This window comes from Hermetia illucens, chromosome 2 (assembly GCF_905115235.1).
Source record: "Hermetia illucens chromosome 2, iHerIll2.2.curated.20191125, whole genome shotgun sequence".
Taxonomy (NCBI): domain Eukaryota; kingdom Metazoa; phylum Arthropoda; class Insecta; order Diptera; family Stratiomyidae; genus Hermetia; species Hermetia illucens.
The window spans coordinates 173,381,255-173,403,719 of NC_051850.1; the positions used below are offsets into that span (position 1 = coordinate 173,381,255).

The following is a 22,465-nucleotide window of genomic DNA, read 5'->3' on the forward strand; positions in this document are numbered from 1 at the left end:
CTTCATCATGATTCTGAATCACATAATATCCGCTAAAGTTCCACCCCTCGTGGATGAAATGACTAATACAAGGATAAGGACTGCTTCTCCAAGTAGAAGGGGAACTGCTTGGACATGAATGTACTCAAGCTAAGAAAGCCAGTGGGCGTGACGGACTCCCCGCGGGAATGTTCCTTCTAATTTTTGCAGTTTCTGTTGAGCTTTTGGCTATTCAAAACTCCTGTGGATCCGATCTCTGAAAAAGTGCCACTGGCTTGAATACTGGGGAGGGCTTTCTGCCGTCGCAAAGATGATAGTTAAAATAATTCCGAAGAGCCTGAAAAAGTCAGAATCAGAATAATTCTGTACCGACCACATTAACTCCCTTCGGATCATTGTATAACAATCTTTAATTCAAGTTGCCACTTCATGAAGGAAGACGTAGCAGAAGTCCAGAGTTCTTGATTCGAAGAGTTAGACAACATTAATGACCGCCACTAAGTATAGTGCAAGTTATCATTCAACTCCCCACCAGCGGTTTCCAAGTCTCCATTGAAGCTGACGTTATCGCACAAATAGTAACTCCACATCCCAGTCAGTATGTCGAGGTTTCATCATGGAATATGTGCCGCAAATGATTTGGCGTAAATTTTGATTTATCAGCTGAAATCGGGATATTACTGCTTCCCGATGAGATGAAGCAGATTCATTGAACCACAACCCAACAACATTCTGCGGAATAAAAGTTGCTGGTAAAGCTAAACGTCTCCCCCAAAAGATTTAGCGATTTTGGTAACTCCAAGAAGTAGGGGATATTAATTCCGGAATGACCTTTGATGAAAGGAAATAAGAAGTCCAATTCAGCCAAACTCACAGAAGGGTTGACAGAGGTTAGTTCCTTCGTTATAAAACTGCCTTCCCCTAGACAACCTTGAGTTTTTATCGTGCTCCGGTTACATGACCTAAAGCAGGTTCTTTGCCTTGGAACACAAGCTAGACTATAACATCGAGTAACAAGTAACAACACGTCCACATATGTCAAGTTTTTCAGCAACCGTCATATTTTATCCCCCCCCCCTTCACCTTCCGTGTTTAAACCAGAAAGCACGACCACTAAACTGCGTGCATCGCTAGATTCGTCTTTACCGTTGACATCAAGAATCATAGTCGATTACTCCGATCAAAGGCTCCAATTAATTGGCTGGAGAAACAATCCAGAGGAAGTGTTGAGGCGTTTCAAACTGAAAACTGCCACATATGGCACTAAAAGTGCAATTTTATCTTTCCACCAAATGCTTTAAGAGGTTTGGCAAGGGGAGGGTGTAAAAATATCCCTTACCAGCAGAAACAATAGAAAGAAAGTTCTATGTCGGTGTCGTCCTCACTAGTTCCGATTTCTTGTCTGTTGCACTAGAAAGGCACTCTCAGTTGTGCACTCTTCTCCGTAATGGTAGTCTCTTGGTCAGAAAATGGTACTCGAATCAAGACAAGCTGGTCGAGGATAAACTCTCCGAAGACCAGCAGCTTCCGCTGGACATGGCATCGAAACATGTCCTCTTTTTTCTAACCTCATAGACAACGTATAGCAATTGCAGATCAGGGGTTTAGGAATTCTTTACTTCATTATGTAGGAGATTCATTTAACCTTAATAGATTATCTCATCATCTGATCCTTCTAGAATTCTCAAGACGGGTAAGTGGGAACCACGCCCTCATCATCCGTGAATTAAAATTGGGTATAAGAAGGACATTCAGAAATAAAACCGGACATGGAGAAGAATAAGGGAGAGGAAGTTATGGTATAGCGGTTCGGAAAGGGCAAGCGAGCTCCGGGACTGCAATGCATTATTAATGAGAACCTTGTAAAATGCGCACAGGAAGGAGAAGAATTGATTCCATCGATGGAATTGAAGCGCTCATGATTGATAGTGCTATCGTTTATGGGAAGATATATAAGATGCGGTGACCAATCAGGAACCTGGAGAAAGTTGGGACACCGGAAAAAAGAGAGATCAAAGGAAGATACCGACTGAGGTCATCGTCCTCTCTAAACGAGTTGATGGGTCATCAGCTAATATTCTCAGAGAGTGAAGGGGGGCCTATAGGTAGAACTCACCTATAGATATCGCTAGCCTCGTTTGATGGTACCAGAAATGAAACCTTATGTTGGAACTCAAGAAATTCAAAAATTCAACGTCGGACAAATTCTTAACCCAAATTGAAACGTCTTTAGGTCAGGAGGCTAACACAAGGGTTGGTAGGCCGGATATCTCTACAGTTCGCAACGATATAGATGAGATCACCATGAAAAAACAGGTTTGTGAAGCCCTGGAAAAGGATTTTGACCTTATTGGACTTCGGGAATTAAAACGCTACGTAAAACATACGGTGGAACACAAACCCGCATTTATTCACACAGCAGCACTCAAGCTAATAACAACAGGAAGAGCTACCCTGGATGTTGTGTCGGCTTAGGCAAAATGATGGCACCGAAGCGATGCTTCAGATGTCTCGACTTCGGTCACATTCTTCTTCTTTTTCTTCAGCCTTTGTCCTGTTCACAAGCGGGGTCGGCTCATCGTGATCGGTTTCGCCATTTAGCTCTATCGAATGCCTGATCTGGGTGCAATCTCGAGGCTTTCAAATCCCCATCTAGCGTATCAAGCCACCATTGTTTCGGCCTGCCTTTTGGTCGTTTACCATCCACTTCGATGTTCAGACCAATCTTGGCAAGTGAATTCTCTTGGGTGCGAACTACGTTACCATATCATCGAAGACGCCTCTCCCGTAATTTTTTCACAATCGGTGCAACCCCATAACGATCCCGAATATCCTCATTTCGGATGTGATCAAAACGTGTCACGCCTCTAGTCCAACGCAACATCTTCGTCTCCATTACCGCAAGACGCCGCTCATTGTCTTTTATAGTCAGCCAACACTCAGAACCATAAAGGGCGACTGGACGGACGACATTGCGGAAAAATTTAGATTTCAGACGTTCGTTGAAACGTCGATCATAAAGAACACCGGTTGTGGAACGCACTTCATCCAGGTTGCGTTAATGCGTGAAGCAATTTTATAATGCAGTTCTCCATTGGCTTTCCAAAACTTATAGGCCATTTGGAAATCCAACATCATCTGCTTGCTGCCTACATTGGGGAAGATGATGAAGGTGACCATCCATAATAAGCTGTTGCCCATCGTGGAAAGTAGCAACGGCGTATAGGAGCGCCCGTATAGGCTTCGACCTGTCGATTTACGGTGGATGCGGTAAACGATGGTGAAACTGGTAAAAGACGCACTGAAATCTGGTGACTCATTAGCTGCAAAAGGGATCCCTGGGTATTTGGCGAATGTAATCAGAGAACTGCCTATTAGAGAGAACTCTCTGACACAAAAGGGATGAGGGCCTCTAAGCCGACTATCAAACTTCGAGTGGTAATGAAAGAAGCCAAACTGCGCTTTCGGGAGTGCTTTGAGTATACGTGTTAAAAGTCAGCTTGCAATATTGCCGAATGTGGCTGGACCGAAACCCAGTTGTAGATTGCTTCGAGTCGGAGTGGTATGACCCATTCTGCTTTACGCGTCATCTTTGTGGACAAAGACGCTGCCAAGCGCTCAGAGAAAGAAGCAGGTGAATTTCGTTTACCGGGTAATGGCTTTACATCAGATGAAGCAGTACTGGTGCTAGCAGTCATGATCCCAGCCGACATTTTATCGAAAAAAATGAGGGGGCTGTACTATGCAGAACTTATGGAGGGGCACGCCAAGTAGAGAAGTGCAGCAAAGTCGGTTCTCTGCCAACGCATATGAGACGAGCCTCCGAAGGGTCGATAGACGCATTAGGGTATGGTTAAAGTGAGAAGACTACGATTGCCACATTTGCCCACACCCTCAGGGAACACGGTGATTAGTATAGGTAATATCTGTATTGCTTCAGGCTGGATGATTCACCGAATTGTCCTGAATGCAATGGCATACCGCAGGATTAAGGGTAGGGGATGTTTCCCTTGGAATTCACGACGGAGGGAGAAAATATGAAATAAGTGCTGGACAGGATAGTGACCCCAGAGATATTGGCCGGATAAACCCCAATGGATGGTTTTTAGGGTTTGCGAATCCCACACGCATCCGTTCTGGCTCAGATGCTTGTGCAGCTGTACCAGCTGGACCCAAAGTATTCACCCATATGTTGGCTTGAGCCGACTTGACTTAGGCGTAATATATTCAGTTTTCCACGTCGAACAATACAAAGAGTATTAGAACTATAAAATGGCGAAGAGACCAACGACTTTTTTAAACTTGACAGTTTGCTTTGGGGTTGAAAAATGTTACAAGATAAAATCTTTTTTGGAAGAAACTTCAAAATAAAGTTCATCTGCCATTTTTTACATAAAATATTAAAAGGAGGTTAATTTAAACATTGTATATTCAGGACGGGACAAGGAAATACAAATTGGGATTATGTAAACGATGATAAAGCTACACATGTTGTGGGAAAAAGGACAAGCGGTAAACAATTAAGTGTATTTTCCATGTTAATCCAGGGTAAGACAATTCGCATGCTATCAGACCAGTGGAGGCTACAAAGTATACTATGTATAATTGTCCATTATTAACATGGAGCAGTTGAGTATTCTGGTTTTATCTTCCCCAAAACATTATGGAAACAACAGTTTGAATAAAATTTAAATTTCACTCAAAATAATATCCTTTTTGTCTCCCAAATGTAGTAGGCGAATACAAGTTCACTGTTCCGCACGTGGCTCACCTATGTACACGTGAAGCATTTAAGTGATTATATCTGTGAAAATGTGATACTATAAATTTTATATGAAGGATAATAAGTTTACAAATAATATGTAATCTGTGCTGTTTCGAAAGATTTGCTACTACTGCTTCTAATTAGTACTAATAAGGTATTATATTAGTACTAATTAGAGCAGAATGGTTTCAATTAATATATTTAGTTGAAACTTGCCTAATTGAGGGTTATCCCTCCCTATTTATTTGCATATTTATTCTATTCTATATAAAAGCGGTTAATATTTCGTCCAATTTCTGTTAAAATTCCTACGGGAGAGGCACACTGTGGTTAAGAAAGTGGTAGAGTATCAAAACCCCTTATGTGGGGTTGTCAATTCTCCCACCGGGCTCTCGTTCCTTTGGTCGAAAAAGGGGAACTCTGAACGAATGTACTATTGACATGCACATGTACACGTCAGGCAATGTGTTCGCAATAGCACCGCCCATCCGATGTGAAAATTGGCAATGAGAAGGACGCCCAAAATCAAACCAATTATAGAGGACGAAACAGGAAGTGTTTTCTACGGTAGAGGGCTTGGACACCTAGTAAAACTGCTGTTGCCAAAGATGAACGTAGAAGGCAACAATCTGGACCAACGTTCCTTCTACTGCGATAGGCGGAATACCCCGCAAAATATCAGGATTTAGATTCAGTGCGTTAAGTTTTCCTATATAAGGTCATTAGAGGAGAAAAACATAATGTGGCAAAGTCATGCGAGAAATGCAGATCTCCTCAAAATAAGGTAGGTGAGAACGCGGGGAAAGGCATTGGGAATGGTATTATTAAGGCCTTTGGAGCTCAGCAAGCGGACAAAAAGAAAAAAACATCTTCACCGGAGAAAATTGTGTTGAGTTCCGGGAAGGAACTTGGGGCCCGATGTGAAACCCTAGTAGGGCTTTTCACTGGACACTGCTCTTTAAACTACCACATGGAAAACATTGGGGTGGTGGTCTCCGCCATATGCAACTAATGTGAGAAGAAGTGGAAGGGCGACCCTGCATTTAGCTGCCCTCAGAACTCAGACGAAGATGATAAGGTTATCTTCAATCTGCGCACTCTTCGCCTCTGGAGGATATTCACAGACACAGAGGAAAAATATAAAGATACGTAAAGTCGAGCAATGGGCAAAGGTGGACAGCAAAGCAAGCAGCAAATGGAGAAAAAGCAGATCAGTCCGAAAAGAATCATGATTTCTAAGAAAGCAGATATGTCCCACGCGATATTTTTTGGAAAGTGAAAGCGGATTTGAAATTGACAGACTTGGACGGTAGTGTGGTCCATATCAGGTGGACTCAAAAAGGAGATCTGATGTTAGAGCTAACTGAATCCCAAGATAAATCACTGAATGGTTTTCGTGCCCAATTGGAAAAGGTGCTTGGTGAGCAAACAGAAGTGAAAACTCTAAAGCGGGAGATAATAATCGAGTGCAAGGGACCTAGAGAAGATTACATCACGGGAGGATATGTGCGTTGCGCTAAGGGAACGGATGCGGAATAGAACAGATTGCAATCAAGAGGATCAAGGGGGCATATGGAGGTACACAGGCCGCTACCATTAGCTTGCTAGTGGGATTGAAGTTTAAATTGATTACCGCGAATTAGGTTGACTTAAGGAGCAAGTATCTCCCAAGAGATGCTTCAGACACTCCGATTGCGGTCATTTTGCAGCAACATGCGCTAGTCAACACGAAAGATCAAAAAGTTGCAGGAACATTGGTTAAGAGAGCCATCTTATCGAAGAATGTACTGGAGATTCACGATGCAAACAGTGTAAAAGGAAAAAAGCAAGTGGATGACTGGCACGTTGTAAGTGATGTCAAGTGTCCGCCATATAAGAAGGAGCTTAATCGTATTCCGAGGCGGCTAATAATTTGCTTTAAAACGATGGTATTCTTGGGAGTCGAGTTAATATGTGCAAAAGCCAACGCTTTCCACATCTACAGCTGTTACGCTTGTCCGAGTACAACGATAGCGCGATATGTGGAGATGCTTGTGTTGAACGCTAGAAACCATAGTAATCAAATCATTGTCGGCGATATCAACGCGTGGGACTTGGAATGGGGAAGCAATTGGTATCCTACACGAAATGGACAGAACTCCGCTTCTTGCCCGACCTCATGACCGCTCGCCCTCTTTCCCAAGAGGTTTCGATAAGTAAATCCATGTCATGTTTACTCGCCCGCAGACGCTGACTGACGGACGTCAAAACAGACGAGACCGCCCACCCTTCTTTCCAATGAGGTCTGTCGTTGAAAGATCCTTAATACCGTTTTAGACTTGCCTCTAACGTCCAGTCTGTATGAGTGTTATCCACCTACGAGCATAATAGAGACGCTCGTAAGGTGGATACTGCGGTCTCTCGGTGGCATCGGTCCTTACAATAGGGTGCAGACTTTAAGGTCCTTAGAGTGCTGACAATTTACTATGTGGCATCAATTTATCGACGCTCTTCCGTATTTGTTGTCATAGAGCAGCTCGCCCTGTACTCCAAATCAACAGTGCTAGCAGCAAGTTCTTCGTAGGCGACTATACGGAGACCAAGTAAATCTACGACCAGGACGGATCGTCGCGCGCTATATTTATGATCGATAGCGCCCGATACTAACGTTCCAGCGTCCTATTGAATGACGGATTTGATTGTCTGTTGCCCTTCAAACAGAGTAGTTTACGAGCGCCAAAAAGAGAGCAGATTCGAACTGCGTTCCCTAGTCAGCGATTATAATCTTATAATCCACTCTCTACTGAAGCCCCCAGCACATGACTGCGCTATAATGTCTTTCAAAGAGATTGCCTCAGGTCATCACGTAAACCGATAAATGATCGTGAGGCAATACTTATAGTCGCGCAAGTCTTGGTCAAGTTAATGGGCCTTCAATGTCGAGATGTATGATGTACAAGGCGCCATTAACCTAGGAAATATACCTGCCTCTATCTTAACATACCTAGTAAGCCTACACTTCTGGCATGCGATGCACTCTCTGGCCCAAGCATTAACGTCCTTGTTAATGGACGACCCGATATACTTGTTAGCGACTAGTCGCTTCGCTGTCCAAATTCCGGGATACGTAAGATCCTGTACCGGGAGAAATCCTTCCTTAAACTCGCCATCCTAGTTCAATTCGGCCTGTCAGTTAAGCCTGGAGAGTCCCTATTTGATAGTCGGCCGTAACGTGGATGAGATGCGTTTGGTCTGTCCGTTTTGATTATTAAGCGGCTGATGATCGAATGAAAAATGATTCGGACAACCGGGCAAATATATTTTAGGCTGTGAGCGAAGATTTTATGTTTGTTTAGGCTGTGAGCGAAAATTTTATGGGCATCTTTATCTCTAGTGAATATTTTTGAAAAACATCTCAAATTCTCATCTCAACGCCTTCCACATCCTGATTTGACGTTGTAGTTTGCCGGTATTTGGACGCTGCATTCAGTTCAACTGTTGAGCTTCCCGCGTAACCGACAGAATCCTACGTGGATGGCAGTTTTCAAAGGTCTCGCAGTAGATAAAACCAGGTGAGCCAAAGATAGATAACTCCTTGAACGTTTACTTGAAGTCCGACGGCAGGCTAAGCAGAACTGTGTCATCCTTCTGGACAGCAGCGATTGCTAAAAAATCAATTGCGGTTTGGATGTTGTTCTCCGAGATCTGGGATAAAGCGTCGGCGACCAAATTATCTTTACCTGGCTAAATTAACCAGAAGGAACACTCCATCGGGCTTTTGCCGTAAGGCAAATCGGCGTGCTCTGAAGGGAAAAATGAAAGTGTTTGATGCTCAAATACGTGGCTAATGGCTTACGGTCGTGAGTACTGTAGTTTCATTGAGCGGGATTCCACTAACTCAACTCAAAGCCTACTTCGATATATGAGGCGCAGATGGACTGGGCTAGAGGTCTGTCTAAATATGTAGCATCTGCCAGCTGCTGATTGATGGTTTCAAATGCCTGGACGGCTTCTGGAGACCACACGACCTCCCACAATTCCTTGGTTTTAGGACCAAACAGGAATGCCTTAAATTAGGCCTGGTGTTTACCGGCAAGAAGCGACAATAGTAGGTTACTATGCCCAGCAACTTTCTGAGGAGAGCTCACGATCGCTTATACCTTGTCTGGCCTTGGAATTTTATCTACCGTTGGAGGAATTCCCATTTTTCATGGTTGAAAACTAGGCCTTTCTAGGCAAGGACGTTAGGTTCGATCGTTGGCAAGAGGAATAGTCTAATGGATGACTGAAACTACACCCATAGTGACCATCAAGCCACTTGTCTCGACTTTGGAAACGTAGCCGCCACAATCGAATGCGCATCAGAGGTGAAAAGACCAGAATAAAAGGTTCATTGGATTTTTCGAAAAGGAGACATTCCTGGTGGCTTTAGGAAACCAAACTGCTGGTGGAACCAAGAAATCCCACTATTGGGATCATCGTAACCGCGAGCGGGGGGATTTGGGCAAAGGGTAAGAGCGAAGACAGAACTTCGGAAGCTGGAGAAAGAATACAGCAGTTTTCCTAGTAGCCTTGAACTTTGAAGCAATAGCGTTCTTCCGACTCCTGTTCAAAATAATACAATTGTTTTCTTGCAACACAAAAAAAAAGTAAAAGAGAGCCCTATATGATCTATAAATACATTTGAATCGTAGTTGGTGGAAGAAGTGTGTCTTTCCCATTAGAGGAGGCAGAGGCAGTTTAATATCCAAAGGACGTAGAACTTTATGAAAGTGAAACCACTCATACCATCAAAACATGACTGGGAATGATTATAGTGGATCTGACGGAAGAAGAGATGGAGGCAGTCCTTATTACCGACCGTTGGAAAGGCAAAAAAGGCTAGTTTAATTCTTGCAAGGCTGACAGCAAATATTGGAGGGCCAAAATTTAATCACCGGCTGCTTATAGCAAGGGTAGTGAAATCAGAACAACGTGGTGAACCGGAGAAGAGTGAGTTGAAAAGGAGGACGTATAACCCCGATGTGATTTCAGACTTTCGGGAAGCTTTCGGTTTGAAAATTCTGAGAAAGATCACTGACTTACCCGTTCATCACCTATAATGAGAGATGAGTTGAGCGAAAACATGGTGTGGAGAATTCCCACCTAACACAGTTCCTTGTATGACATGGTAGTTACCGAAAAGATTTGCATCGACACTTGACCGTCAAATTCACTCCAGGCAAATCAGATTAGATCAGATTTTCTCTCTGCGGCAAGCGATGGAAAAACTGTTGGAATATGGACAACAGTTGCACCATATCTTCATCGACTTTAAAGCGGCTTATGATAGCATAGCCAGGGTAAAACTGTACACGGCCATGAGAGAATTCGGTATCCCGATGAAATTAATAAGACTGACTAGGCTGACCCTGACCAATGTGCGAGACTCAAGACCATTCAACATCAACAACGGTCTACGACAAGGGGATGTCCTATCATGCGTCCTCTTTAACCTGACCCTCGAGAAAGTGATCCGTGATGCTGAGGTAAATGCAAGAGGTACGATCATCTTTAAGTCCACCCAACTAGTGGCCTATGCTGACGATATCGACATCATGGGAAGAACCACCTGAGATGTACAAACTACCTTCATCCAGATCGAGCAGGCGGCGATTGGTGCGAGATCTTAGGCTGCATATTAATGAAGACAAGACAAAGTATATGGTGGCAATGTTAGCACCGAAGACGAACCAACCAACAACATCAAACCACACTGGTGAAGCGGGAAGAATAAGGATAGGAGAATACAACTTTGAGACTATTGATAATTTCTCCTATCTTGGGTCGAAAATCACAACCGATAACAGCTACGATGATGAAATCCGCACACGGTCGTTGTCTCAGCTTACAAAAACTGTTCAACTTGAAACGTCTCACCATAGGGTCAAAGCTCTTACTGTACAAGACAATGATCTTGCCAGTCCTCATGTATTCCTCGGAGACTTGGGTTCTTAGCAAGAAGAATTGCGAACTCTTGGCCGCGTTCGAGAGAAGAATCCTCCCAAGAATTCTTGGCCCCCTACATGAGGATGGACGATTTTGTAGTCTACATAACGACGAAATCTATGAGCAATACCATGACTGTCCGGTTGTGGATAAAATTCGGCTCAATAGGTTACGGTGGGCGGACCACTTAATCCATATGGATGAGGATGATCTAGCCCGAAAAGTCAATAAGGGCAATATCTATGGTAGAAAAAGAAGACGAGGCAGACCCTGCCTAAGATGGAGCGATGGCGTAGGTCAGGACGTCAGACAGCTTTTAGGGGTATCGAATTGGTGGACCTCGGCGCAAAACCGGTATGTCTGGAGTTCCTTATTAAGGCAGGCCTAGACCGGATACCGGTTGTTGCGCCGTTGATGATGATGATTCAAAAAGAAGAACCAAAATGGGCTTTGCATTTTGACGTTCAACTTTTAATGTCCTTATTTTCTTCTTCCAAACTGAACTAGGAGTACGTTATGCGTTTGAAATGTAGATTATTTAACGTCTTTCAACTTTTAACCCTTTAAAAATACTCCTTCCGACATCACAATAGAGTAAAACTTATCAATTACCGCCACTATATTGACCAACAACTCTTCTACCTATTTTCCAAAAAAAAAGGATACAGCGGCATTACACATACTGCTAAGTAGTATTAAACATAGTACATCATCTTACGACAATATAATATAGATACTCGTGCATATCCATTAATCCTATTAACTTAATACTCTTTCCTTTCCAGGTCGATCCAGAGAACTTGAAAAAAGTAAATTGCAACAATGGCTTGGCGTGTGCGACGCTCAACGGAGTATTCAATTGTTCAAATGGTAACAAGCCCCCTGAATATATCATTTTATGTTTGATATCACTCCCTTGAGTTTATAATGAATGTATATCGCAGGTCATTGCAAAAATATGTCCGAGTTCTATCTATGTCATCATAAGGCTGACGGGTTCACCCTAGATCCAGATAAGGATAACACGAAGTTAAATGGGTTTTTCGAATGTTCAGGTTTGTATATTCCTTACTACCCATAACTCCTGTGGCCCACAAAAGCTATAAACTTGAAGATTGATGACTATAATTGTTTAATTGACCAGGCGCCCGATGTACGAAAATAAAGAACAAATTCACCTGTGACCGGTATTGTTCGAAAATTACGACAACCGCCGTTAATGTGCTCATAATTCAGGTAATTGCTTAATTTATATATCCCGAGTGGATAATGATCCCCAATGCGTAACTTCTTATCAAATTATTCCCCGTTTACATGGGGGATTACAGGAAAATTTTGAATTAATTCTATCTCAGGATTCGGTTACTTTGGCTTTTTCCACGGATAACTTGAACATGTTTCGAAGTCAGATAATTATTTAATGACGGTAAATATCTCAAAGCCGTGTCGCTTCCAAGCACCTTGAAGTTCCTGTGCACCTTCCAAACTCATGATTTATCATATAAATTATTCAGGAATTTCACCCTCTCACCGACCTTGCCGGTTAATTGAAGCGCAACGTCCGCTCAAAGCAGATAATCACTCCATTATAACGAATGATATAATACTCCCAAAAAGTTACTGATGTCTTCATAAATTCATTGTTCACAGGATGATTCATTAATTACCGCTGAGTGTGATACAGCTGTAGCCTTTAACGAGGCACGTGGAGCGGACGCAGGAGTTCGAATCGACCCACCGAAGCAGTTTTGGGCTGAAACAGATGGTATCCTGCTGACAAGCTGTATGGGAGTTGTTAAGGACGGTGACAAAATTCGGTAGGTATACGAGTATGCATGCAAACTGGGTGAAATCTAAAGGACTGAATTAAGATAAATCGAATAACACCAAAAATGCTGTTCCGGCACTTTGGGAATACCTTCTCAAAATAAAGTGACACTTGCTCAGTTGGAAATTTCCACCCCCAATGTGGGATATACCTACTTAATTACCCTAAAGTGCCTAGAAAGCTATATTGGTTTTGGAATATAATCAAAGTCTACCACAAAGCAACAAGTATCTGTGGAGGAAGATGAACTTGTCAAGAAGTTTCCCGAGATAATTTGAGCGGCAATGGAAAGATAACATTCTTCCCATCGTTCTTTTTCATAATTTCTAAGTCCAAATAAAATCCTTTAAATAATCCCTTTGGTGTTTTATTATAGTTTTCTATTATTAAAGGGGGTTGTTTCTGTTGTCTGTGCCAGGTAAAGGTCAGCTAAACAGGTGTCATTTGTTTCCTTTGAAAGGTCGCAACATGGTATGCCGTAATATGTGATTTATTGCGTGCGAAATACACATGCGACGGCCTTTTTCGCTTCGTCTTCTATTGTACACTTTTCAGTAGCTGTCAATCACTTTTTGAACGATACTGATGTAAACAAGGGGAACCTTTCTGTTCGTGGTGTGAATACAAAAGACCCTTCTGTTTTCGCTATTTTTATTGTTGGAAAGCACGTATTGCTGTACATCCTCTTCACTGAAATTCTTATCTAGCCTTATCCTAACTGGATTCAGCAGACGTCAAATGAAGCATTCATAGCGTCCCAGTTGATGTACTGTATATTGGTAGGCCTCGACTAGTGATTATGGTTGGAAAATTGACGTGCCGTCTGGATGGGTTAGACTGCTAAGCTAGGGGAACGTCGTGGTTCAAATGCCACCACTGGCAAGGGGGTTTGCATTGACGCTGGATGCAAGATACTATTCGGTTCAGCTGTGAATGGGTACCTGATTCAAAGCAGGATAATACTCATGTGCAAGCGCAATGCTGACCACATTGCCTCATACAGGGAATCTAATTATGTAGGATACCATTACAGCCTTGAATGAAATGGTATTTTTCTATGGGTGGGGGTGGAAATCTTAAAAAGACAAGCCAAATTGCAATAGTGTGTGGGATTCTCACCCAATAAAAGCACCCCCACTTCTCCGCCCATATCCCCCCCCACCCTGAAATACTACTTTGCGAGTAGGGCTCTGGTTTACACCAGTTGCTCCAGCTTTTCTTGTATCACAGTTACTCTAATTTCCTTCCGATTTTAGCATTTCCTCCGCAAAATTTTGAGGTCCGTTAACTGTGTTGAGGGCATCATTTAGCCTTTCCGTTTCATTCGTGAATCTCGGACAATGGGACATAACATGCCCCGGGTCCTCGGGTGTAGCGGCGCATTCGGGGCAGTCTGGGGACTCATCCATTCCGAAGCGATGTAAGTACTTCCTGTATCTTCCGTATCCCGTAAGGAGCACCTAACGGTGGTAATTCAACTCTCCATGCTTCCGCTCGATCCATCCCTTAATATACGGGATCAGTGTATAGGTCCAGCGGCCTTTCTCGGAATTATCCCACTGTTGCTGCCATCTCCTGTACAGTTCCTTCCTAGTGGCTTTCCGGAAGACCGCAGTCACTTCAACCGGATTCGCATTGTGTGCCTCATTCGCTAGAAGATCCAAGGGAATCATCCTCGCGATGACACACACTCACTCATCAGATACCGTCTTATGCACTGTACACTCTCCGCGCGATTCGCCGGGATGCCGAACTTACTGTTCCCTGGTTCACTGTGTTATCCAGTGCGCGCCCGGACAGGAGCCGCGTATAGTGTGATGGATTTTACCACCACTGCGTAAAGCAGCCGGCGACTAGACTTTGCCCCTCCTATATTAGGCATCATCCTTACTAGAGATGAGCTAGCGTTTGCTACCTTTCCGCGCGCATAATCCAGGTGCCCCTCGAAACTTAACATGGCATCGATCATTACCCCCAGGTGTCTAATGATTGATTTTGAAACGACCTCGTGATTACCAACGCGGATTTTGACAGTATTGTTTTTATTGCGATTGGTGGTGAGGACCACCTACGTCTTGTGTCATGCTTTCATAGCACGAATGGTTTCACTTCCATACAATTCCACGTCCTGGGTGTGTAGCAAATACTACCACCACCAGGTTGTCTACAAAACCAATCAACGTTGGCTCCTTTGGCACACAAAGGCCGAGCACTCCGTCAGTCACACATTATGTTCCACATCAGGGTCCCACTATGGAACATCTGCTGTTACAACATATTCCTTCGGCCCGTCGTCCTTCTTGTACCAAAGAAGTCTCTACGAGATGTACCTCTCGATTATCCACGTTAAGTAACCAGGGACACTCATTTTAGCCAGGGTATCCTGAATCCGAACCCAGTTGGCTCAATTATGCGAAACCCATACTGCCGCTCCGATAGACCACCCGCTAGCTCGATGATAGCTGACCCTCTACAACATCTTCCCCATAGTGTCTAGAAGACAGATAGGGCGATATGAAGTGAGTGCGCCAGGTGATTTTTGGGACTTCGGTAGCAGGACCAACCTCTACTTACTCCACTGGACGGGAAACACTTCTTCCGCTATACACGATTGATTTTAGCAGCCAACTTCAGGGCTTTGTTCGGAATCCCGGAGCCTTATTATCCTTATTCGTTCACAAATCTCTCGTAGTTGCTCCTCGCTCACCCTAGAGATTGTGAAGACGTCTTGTTACACCGTTGGTTCTTCCTGCTGGGGGAAAAGGATTGCGATTGCTCTGGACAAGAACCGTGGGCAATCACTTGGGGTGATTTTTCGCCAAGAATCTTGTTCATTAAAACCTTGTACGCAGCGCCCCACTGGTTCATATTTGCCTCGAGGCACAACTGCTTGTAGCAATTCCGCTTACTATTCCATAAAGCCTTCTTAGAGCTACTTCGAAAATGGCGGTATTCTTTCTCCGACTGCCGATGTTCTGGTTTCCCTCTTGGCCTTTCCCAAAGCATCCTCGTTCGCAGACACGATGCTCTGCCCAGCGCGATTTCTTAGTTCCACCTGTAGTTTGGTTTCGTACTGTGTTGGAACTTGGGTCGTGGCATCCGTTATCTGTTGACACGGTTGGTTCACTTTTCCCAGCGCCGTCCCCTTCTGGTCATAATCTTCTTCTAATGCCGCCAGTAAAGTTTGTTCCACGAAAGCTCCAGTGGATCACGCTGCTATCCTTGCTTTTTCACTTCTGTTGCTTATTCGACTGTCGCCTCCCGCGCTTCACTGTGCCACTGTGGGTGTAGTGTTTACTCACCCGCCAGACAATCCCTCTCGCCAACGAGGCACTGATGTAAGTTAGATCGACGATTGAGCCTAGCCCTTTGCCTCGGAAGATGGGCATGCATCCAGCATTGGCAAGTACGATGTCCAGCCCAGGGAAACTTTCAAGCAGAATTTGGCCTAGGGTGTTCGCCACTCGACTTCTTCAGTCTAAGACATACGCGTTGAAATCGCCGGCAATGATTTAGGGGCTGTGGTCTCTAGCGCCTAACACTAAGCCGTCTAGCATCTCTTTATATTGCACTAATGTTGCACTAGGAGAAGCATAATAATTGCACATATGGACGCCGTTGGCTTTAGCCCTTACAAAACTGGCTCCCAGGCTGCCAGGAATGGCTTGCCGTCCACATGCCGATATCACCGTGTTTCCCGATGAGTCTTTCACCTACGTAGCATTACCGTAATTTCGGTAAAGTTCACATATTACCGCCACGTCCACATGTGACTCTCTAATGGTTTGCAACAGCAAGTTTTGAGCTGCCTCGCAGTGGTTGGGGTTAATTTGCATCAACCTCATTTATCCCTACGCTTCAGCTCCCTCCTTATACTGGGCACCTGCCACCACCTGCAACGGCCGGTCGTCCGTTTCCTTCCCCTTTTGTACAACATGCATCGTGGATCTCCAGTGCAGTCTTTGATACGATGGCCCTCATCTTCACACTTACTGCACCTTCTCGACTTATCGTGCTCGCTAGCACATGCTGTTGCAAAGTGACTGAAATCGAGGCATCTGAAACATCTCTTGAGAGAAGAACGAAAAAGCTAACTGACGGTTTCGTGCAAGGCAGAGGCAACTCATCAGACGTTGCCTCACCTCTGCCCTGGGAGCAACGTGACCGAAAGTGACGACACTTAAATATAATCGCAAACACGTAACGGGTACGAATTATATTATATATAATATCTCCCTACATAAGGATGGACCATTCCGTAGCCTACATAACGGCGAAATCAATGAACGATACCACGACCGTAAAATCCGGCTTAACAGGTTGCGGTGGGCGGGTCACTTAATCCGTATGAGTATGATCCAACCCAGAAAATGTATAAGGGCAACATCTAAGGTAGAAAAAGAAGACGAGACAGATGGAGCGATTGCATAGGTCAGGACGCCAGACAGCTTTTAGGGATATTGAATTGGTGGACCTCGGCGTAAAATCGGGATGCCTGTAGTTCCTTATTAAGGAAGGCCTAGAACGGGTACCGGTTGTTGCGCCGTTGATGATAATGATGATGATCTGTAACGCTTGATGGAGGCGGCCCGAATTCGAATCGTACACAATCAATTCTGGTTTTTCCACTGTTAAGAAGTTCCCTCGCATATTGTTCGACCACTTCCACTACAGCGGGCTTTCAGCCTCGGGAGTTCGCACAAATGAATCCAATCCAGGTACCGGTTATCTCCAGACATTCCCGATTTATAGCCTCTTCTACTGCGTTATTTTCGGTGAGGCAGTCAAGATTGGATATAAACCAAAGTTTTCCCTCCTAGTAGCCCCTTGGCCGCTTAAAAAAACGTGCCCTTATTTGTTGTCTTCGGGCCTAATTCGACAAGAACACCATCAGCCTCCGTTTTCCGAATGGGAGACACTTCCTTTACGCTATCTACGGGCTTAATCCTATAATGGATTTCGCTGAGAACTTCCGCAAAGGTCTTGCCTTCCGTCAGCTTAATAAGTAAAGCTGGTGGTCTAGTTCTCCTTCGTCTCCCCACCTTTTCTTATGGGGCTCCACCATTTGTGCCCGCTTTAATTTTAGGCAGAGGTTTTTCTAATAGCACGATATGTTGTTCGATCTTGTCCTTCTTCGTCTTCTTCTTTTGAACTCTGGAGAGTACCTGGGTGAAGTTTCCTTCAAATGTCCCTCCCCTTCTCGTTTTTTCCCCAGCTTGTTCTGCAAAGGGCTATCTGCGACCCGTTTGGCGCTTGCGGTGCTCTCACCAGAGGGCGAGATTGCTTCTGCTATTCGCTTCTTTGCTTTCCTCCTGTAGTGCGGAATGCGATGCAGAAGTTCCTCCAGCCCCATCAGGCCGTTTCTTCCGCCATTGCTAACATTGTTTTGGAGGAATGTTATAGACCGAATGCGCTTCACAACTGCCAAGCATTTCTTGATAAGTCTTTCCTCTTCAGTCTTCGCAAAGACAGGTGACTGCGCTCCCCATTGGCTCTCGAAGCCATCTGCTCAGTTTCAGCGCTCCATTGTGCCTCTTTCTGTAACAACAGAACACGAATGAATCAGCGCTCGCTCAGGGCAACGTGGTCTACTAATACCGGTTCAATGCACAATATCCAACCAGGGTCCCGAAGGGGTTGGGCCCTAATAAGGGCCACAACTACCATCTTGATAGAGCTAGGTTCACATCACGATAAGAGGTTGTCGACGACATCGAAAACTCCCAGTGTATCGGTCATTACTTACTACTTAGGACACAGGTATAAAGGCAGTTAGGGTGTCAGAACTATTTTCTTGGGCACCGCATGAAGGTGTCATATGTGACTATGTTTCCAATTGATCTTTTCTATAAACTTCTACACAAATTCCATTATACCCATCCTTTTTTGAAACATATCGTCCTCTGTCAATTACTGTCCGAAAATTGTGATACTAAATCCAAGTGAAATCACCCCCGCCCTGGTGTACTGCTTAATCAAATTTGGTGCTGGTTGACGTCAAATGATTATCCTCTCTGATTAAATTACAACATATTTATTCAACCAATGAATTGTTTTATTATTTCAAAATGTTCAGATTAATTTTATCCTTCCTTATTACAGAGCATCAGATTGTTTGAACGGGACGTTGTTGGCGCAATCCACCATACCTCATCCCTTCATGAATTTCACACAATTTTGGAAAATTTATGAAGAAAGTGATAAAATTTTAGATCCTTCACAGAAGTAAGTATGTAAATGAATTACAAATGATTCTGCCTAGAGCACATAAATATTCAGAGTCACAGTTACATTAGCATCTCCAATTTATATAAGCTTCCAGGTATAAGATTCCAAAAGCAAATTGATCCACCACCCCCTATTACTTATGCATAGAAAACTAACAATAAGGAACTCTCACACCCCCTGGAGTGATGTTTGTACTACGAGTGTACGCACAGAGAAACTCCTTGGGGTTGTTTTCTATGAACTTAATCAGCCTAGAGGAAATTTATTAAAATTTCGTTGGTAATATTCATAGTAGCTGGGCCAGGTCATCGCCTGAAGTTTATTCGTTTATTCTGAACCACACAAAATAACGTTATCGAGTTCCCAGACGAATATATACTTCGACTTTTAATTTATGAACTGGGCTAAAAATAGTTACTGTGGGAAAGGGAGGAGGAAAAACTTTCCCTTAACCTAGAACTTTTCCGTGCAAGATAGACCAATTGAGGGCGTAACAAACTAGCGCCAATTTGGGGATAAGCTTCGTGGAAGGATAAACAGTCACAGCCTTGGAGAATAAATTATGGATTCTAAATGAGGAAAAAAGTATTGAAAGCTGCGAAATATTTTGTGAAGTTTTATATACGCATTGAAGCATTAGTTAATTAACTTTCACCAAGGATTTTTTTGATTTCGGCCCTCCGTAACCATTGTTTTTCCTTCATAATAGAATTCGAAATCCCTTCGGTTATAATTGAAACATTGCCGCATTATGATAAATCCTTAATGCTCAGACATTCAGAACTTTCTCATGAACTTTTTATTGCTCCCAGCTACGTTTCCCCGGCATCGTCGGTTGGTCCTTGCTAGACTCATACCTTATGTACATATTTAACCTGGACCGATTTCTTCATTTCCGACAGATTTCTGCCAAAACAATCCACCTTGACAATATACAACTTCAGTCGTCTCTACATCAACTTGGAGGGATGCGTCAACACCCTACGGGGCGAGTGTAAGGAATTCGTGGCAAATTACGGTAAGGATGGCGATAATAACACGCACGTATCACGATATCAATGTTACTACAACAAGGTACGCCTCCTCTAAACCTTCGTAGCAATTCCCATCAAATCGAGTCAATATCCATTTTTACCTTTTTGTCTTTTCCAGCACGATTCCAGCTTTGCCGTGGCCCGTTATGATTTGGCGAAAACCTATCGGGAATTGATAATTGCAATTTCCGTGCCGTCAGTTCTCTTCGTTATATCCTTTATATCTTTGTGTATAATAACGCAATCTGTGAAGGTAGGCTCAAGTAACCAAGCACATTTGGCGGGGCAAACACTTGATTAGATTCGGTTATTTTTGGAAGATTTTTATCTATCTAAAATTTGCATACACGTGTGGGAAAAAATAATCAGACCTTTCTTGGTAATAATTGCAGGTGGGAGATGACGCGAAAATGAGATGTAAATATTGTTCGGACGAGAATTCCGATTTAGAAGATAATTTGCCCAAGTCTAGTAGTAAAAAGCAGCTCCAGAATTTGAATAATACGAATCTGTCTAGAGGGGGCGGCGAGGATTCAGACATTTATGCGGGGGCTGCTGCGGCTGTTTCTACAGAAATGGTGAGTATGTAAATGAATTTGAAGAAAAATTGTAGGATACAGTCATGGTTGTGAATATTGAGCTCCTTTTTCAGAAGTTTCATCTCTTCCACGTACTCTTAAGGAGTTTATACATAGAGCCCGAAGTAGATAAGATTTACTTTGCACAAGTCCCAGAACATTTGTGGAGGTTTCGTCAGTCTCCTCACAGCATCTGGAGACAGTATCTAGCTTCCCCAGGTCATGGTTTAGCCTGCAGTGACCCAGTTTCCACTATGATCTGGAAGTTCTTCTTAGCAAAGTTTAAAAAGTCTTTTCAATACTTGGGTTCGTATCCCCTCATGAGCACGCTGGACTATTCTATTCCTGGTAATTCGTCCAGTACAGTTTCCTCAGCCGTTCCTCCTTGTTTTTTTAGCGTAGTAGCCATGAACCCATTTCCAAATTCACAGAATGTCTCTGGCCCCTAGAGCAGCATAACTGCTTCTTTCCTGCTCAGCTCGTCCTATGCCTTCTAACCCATTGCCTTCTAACCCAATGTTGTCTGGAACCCAGAGTATCCAGACCTTACTGAGCGAACCGAGTATGTTTAGCTGGTTAAGGCATTCCTCTACCAATTTAAAATTCACCTGGTAAGACTTAAGTGCCTTAATAGCTACTTGGCTGTCGGTTTAAATAGCAATATTCTACCGACTATAACATACATAGTTCCCACCTACAATTTATACAATGGGCTGGAAACACTGTAGGCACTAGCGAGCTCCTGTAGGTGCAGTAACAGTCCATTAAATTGAGGCTCAAAATTGTGCTCAAAATATACCTTCATCATCATTATCATCAACGGCGCAACAACCGGTATCCGGTCTAGGCCTGCCTTAATAAGGAACTCCAGACATCCCGGTTTTGCGCCGAGTTCCACCAATTCGATGTCTGGCGTCCTGCCCTACACCATCGCTCTTCCATCTCAGGCAGGGTCTACCTCGTCTTCTTTTTCTACCATAGATATTGCCCTTATAGACTTTTTGGGCTGGATCATCCTCATCCATACGGATTAAGTGACCCGCCCACCGTAACCTATTGAGCCGCATTTTATCCACAACCGGACGGTCATGGTATCGCTCATAGATTTCGTCATTGTGTAGGCTACGGAATCGCCCATCCTCATGTAAGGGGCCAAAAATTCTTCAGAGGATTCTTCTCTCGAACGCGGCCAAGAGTTCGCAATTTTTCTTGCTAAGAACCCAAGTTTCCGAGGAATACATGAGGACTGGCAAGATCATAGTCTTGTACAGTAAGAGCTTTGACCCTATGGTGAGACGTTTCGAGCGGAACAGTCTTTGTAAGCTGAAATAGGCTCTGTTGACTGACAACAACCGTGCGCGGATTTCATTATCGTAGCTGTTATCGGTTGTGATTTTCGACCCTAGATAGGAGAAATTGTTAACGGTCTCAAAGTTGTATTCCCCTATCCTTATTCTTCTTCGTGCTTGACCAGTGCGGTTTGATGTTGTTGGTTGATTCGTCTTCGGTGCTGACGTTGCCACCATGTATTTTGTCTTGCCTTCATTGATGTGCAGCCCAAGATCTCGCGCCGCCTGCTCGATCTGGATGAAGACAGTTTGTACGTCTCGGGTGGCTCTTCTCATGATGTCGATATCGTCAGCATAGGCCAGTAGTTGGGTGGATTTAAAGAGGATCGTACCTCTTGCATATACCTCAGCATCACGGATCACTTTCTCAAGGGCCAGGTTAAAGAGAACGCATGATAGCGCATCCCCTTGTCGTAGACCGTTGTTGATGTCGAATGGTCTTGAGAGTGATCCTGCTGTTTTTATCTGGCCTCGCACATTGGTCAGGGTCAGCCTAGTCAGTCTTATTAATTTCGTTGGGATAACGAATTCTCTCATGGCCGTGTACAGTTTTACTCTGGCTATGCTATCATAGGCGGCTTTAAAGTCGATGAACAGATGGTACAACTGTTGTCCATATTCCAACAGTTTTTCTATCGCTTGCTGCAGAGAGAAAATCTGATCTGTTGCTGATTTGCCTGGAGTGAAGCCTCTTTGGTATGGGCCAATGATGTTCTGGGCGTATGGGGCTATCCGGC

At 43.9% G+C, this 22,465-nt stretch overlaps 2 protein-coding genes across 2 annotated transcripts in view; one reads left to right on the forward strand and one right to left on the reverse strand.

Annotated features, from left to right (window-relative positions):
* LOC119647676 (cilia- and flagella-associated protein 298) overlaps positions 1 to 22,465 on the reverse strand; it is a 300,430-nt gene that overhangs the window by 242,836 nt on the left and 35,129 nt on the right. The window lies entirely within an intron of this gene.
* Positions 1 to 22,465, forward strand: part of LOC119647672 — a 118,797-nt gene that overhangs the window by 78,650 nt on the left and 17,682 nt on the right. The window contains exons 3-10 of the mRNA XM_038048750.1: positions 11,497 to 11,581; positions 11,656 to 11,766; positions 11,856 to 11,947; positions 12,362 to 12,528; positions 18,642 to 18,764; positions 19,670 to 19,841; positions 19,920 to 20,054; positions 20,194 to 20,379. Of these exons, the coding sequence (XP_037904678.1) occupies positions 11,497 to 11,581; positions 11,656 to 11,766; positions 11,856 to 11,947; positions 12,362 to 12,528; positions 18,642 to 18,764; positions 19,670 to 19,841; positions 19,920 to 20,054; positions 20,194 to 20,379 (1,071 nt within the window). The remainder of the gene's footprint in view (positions 1 to 11,496; positions 11,582 to 11,655; positions 11,767 to 11,855; positions 11,948 to 12,361; positions 12,529 to 18,641; positions 18,765 to 19,669; positions 19,842 to 19,919; positions 20,055 to 20,193; positions 20,380 to 22,465) is intronic.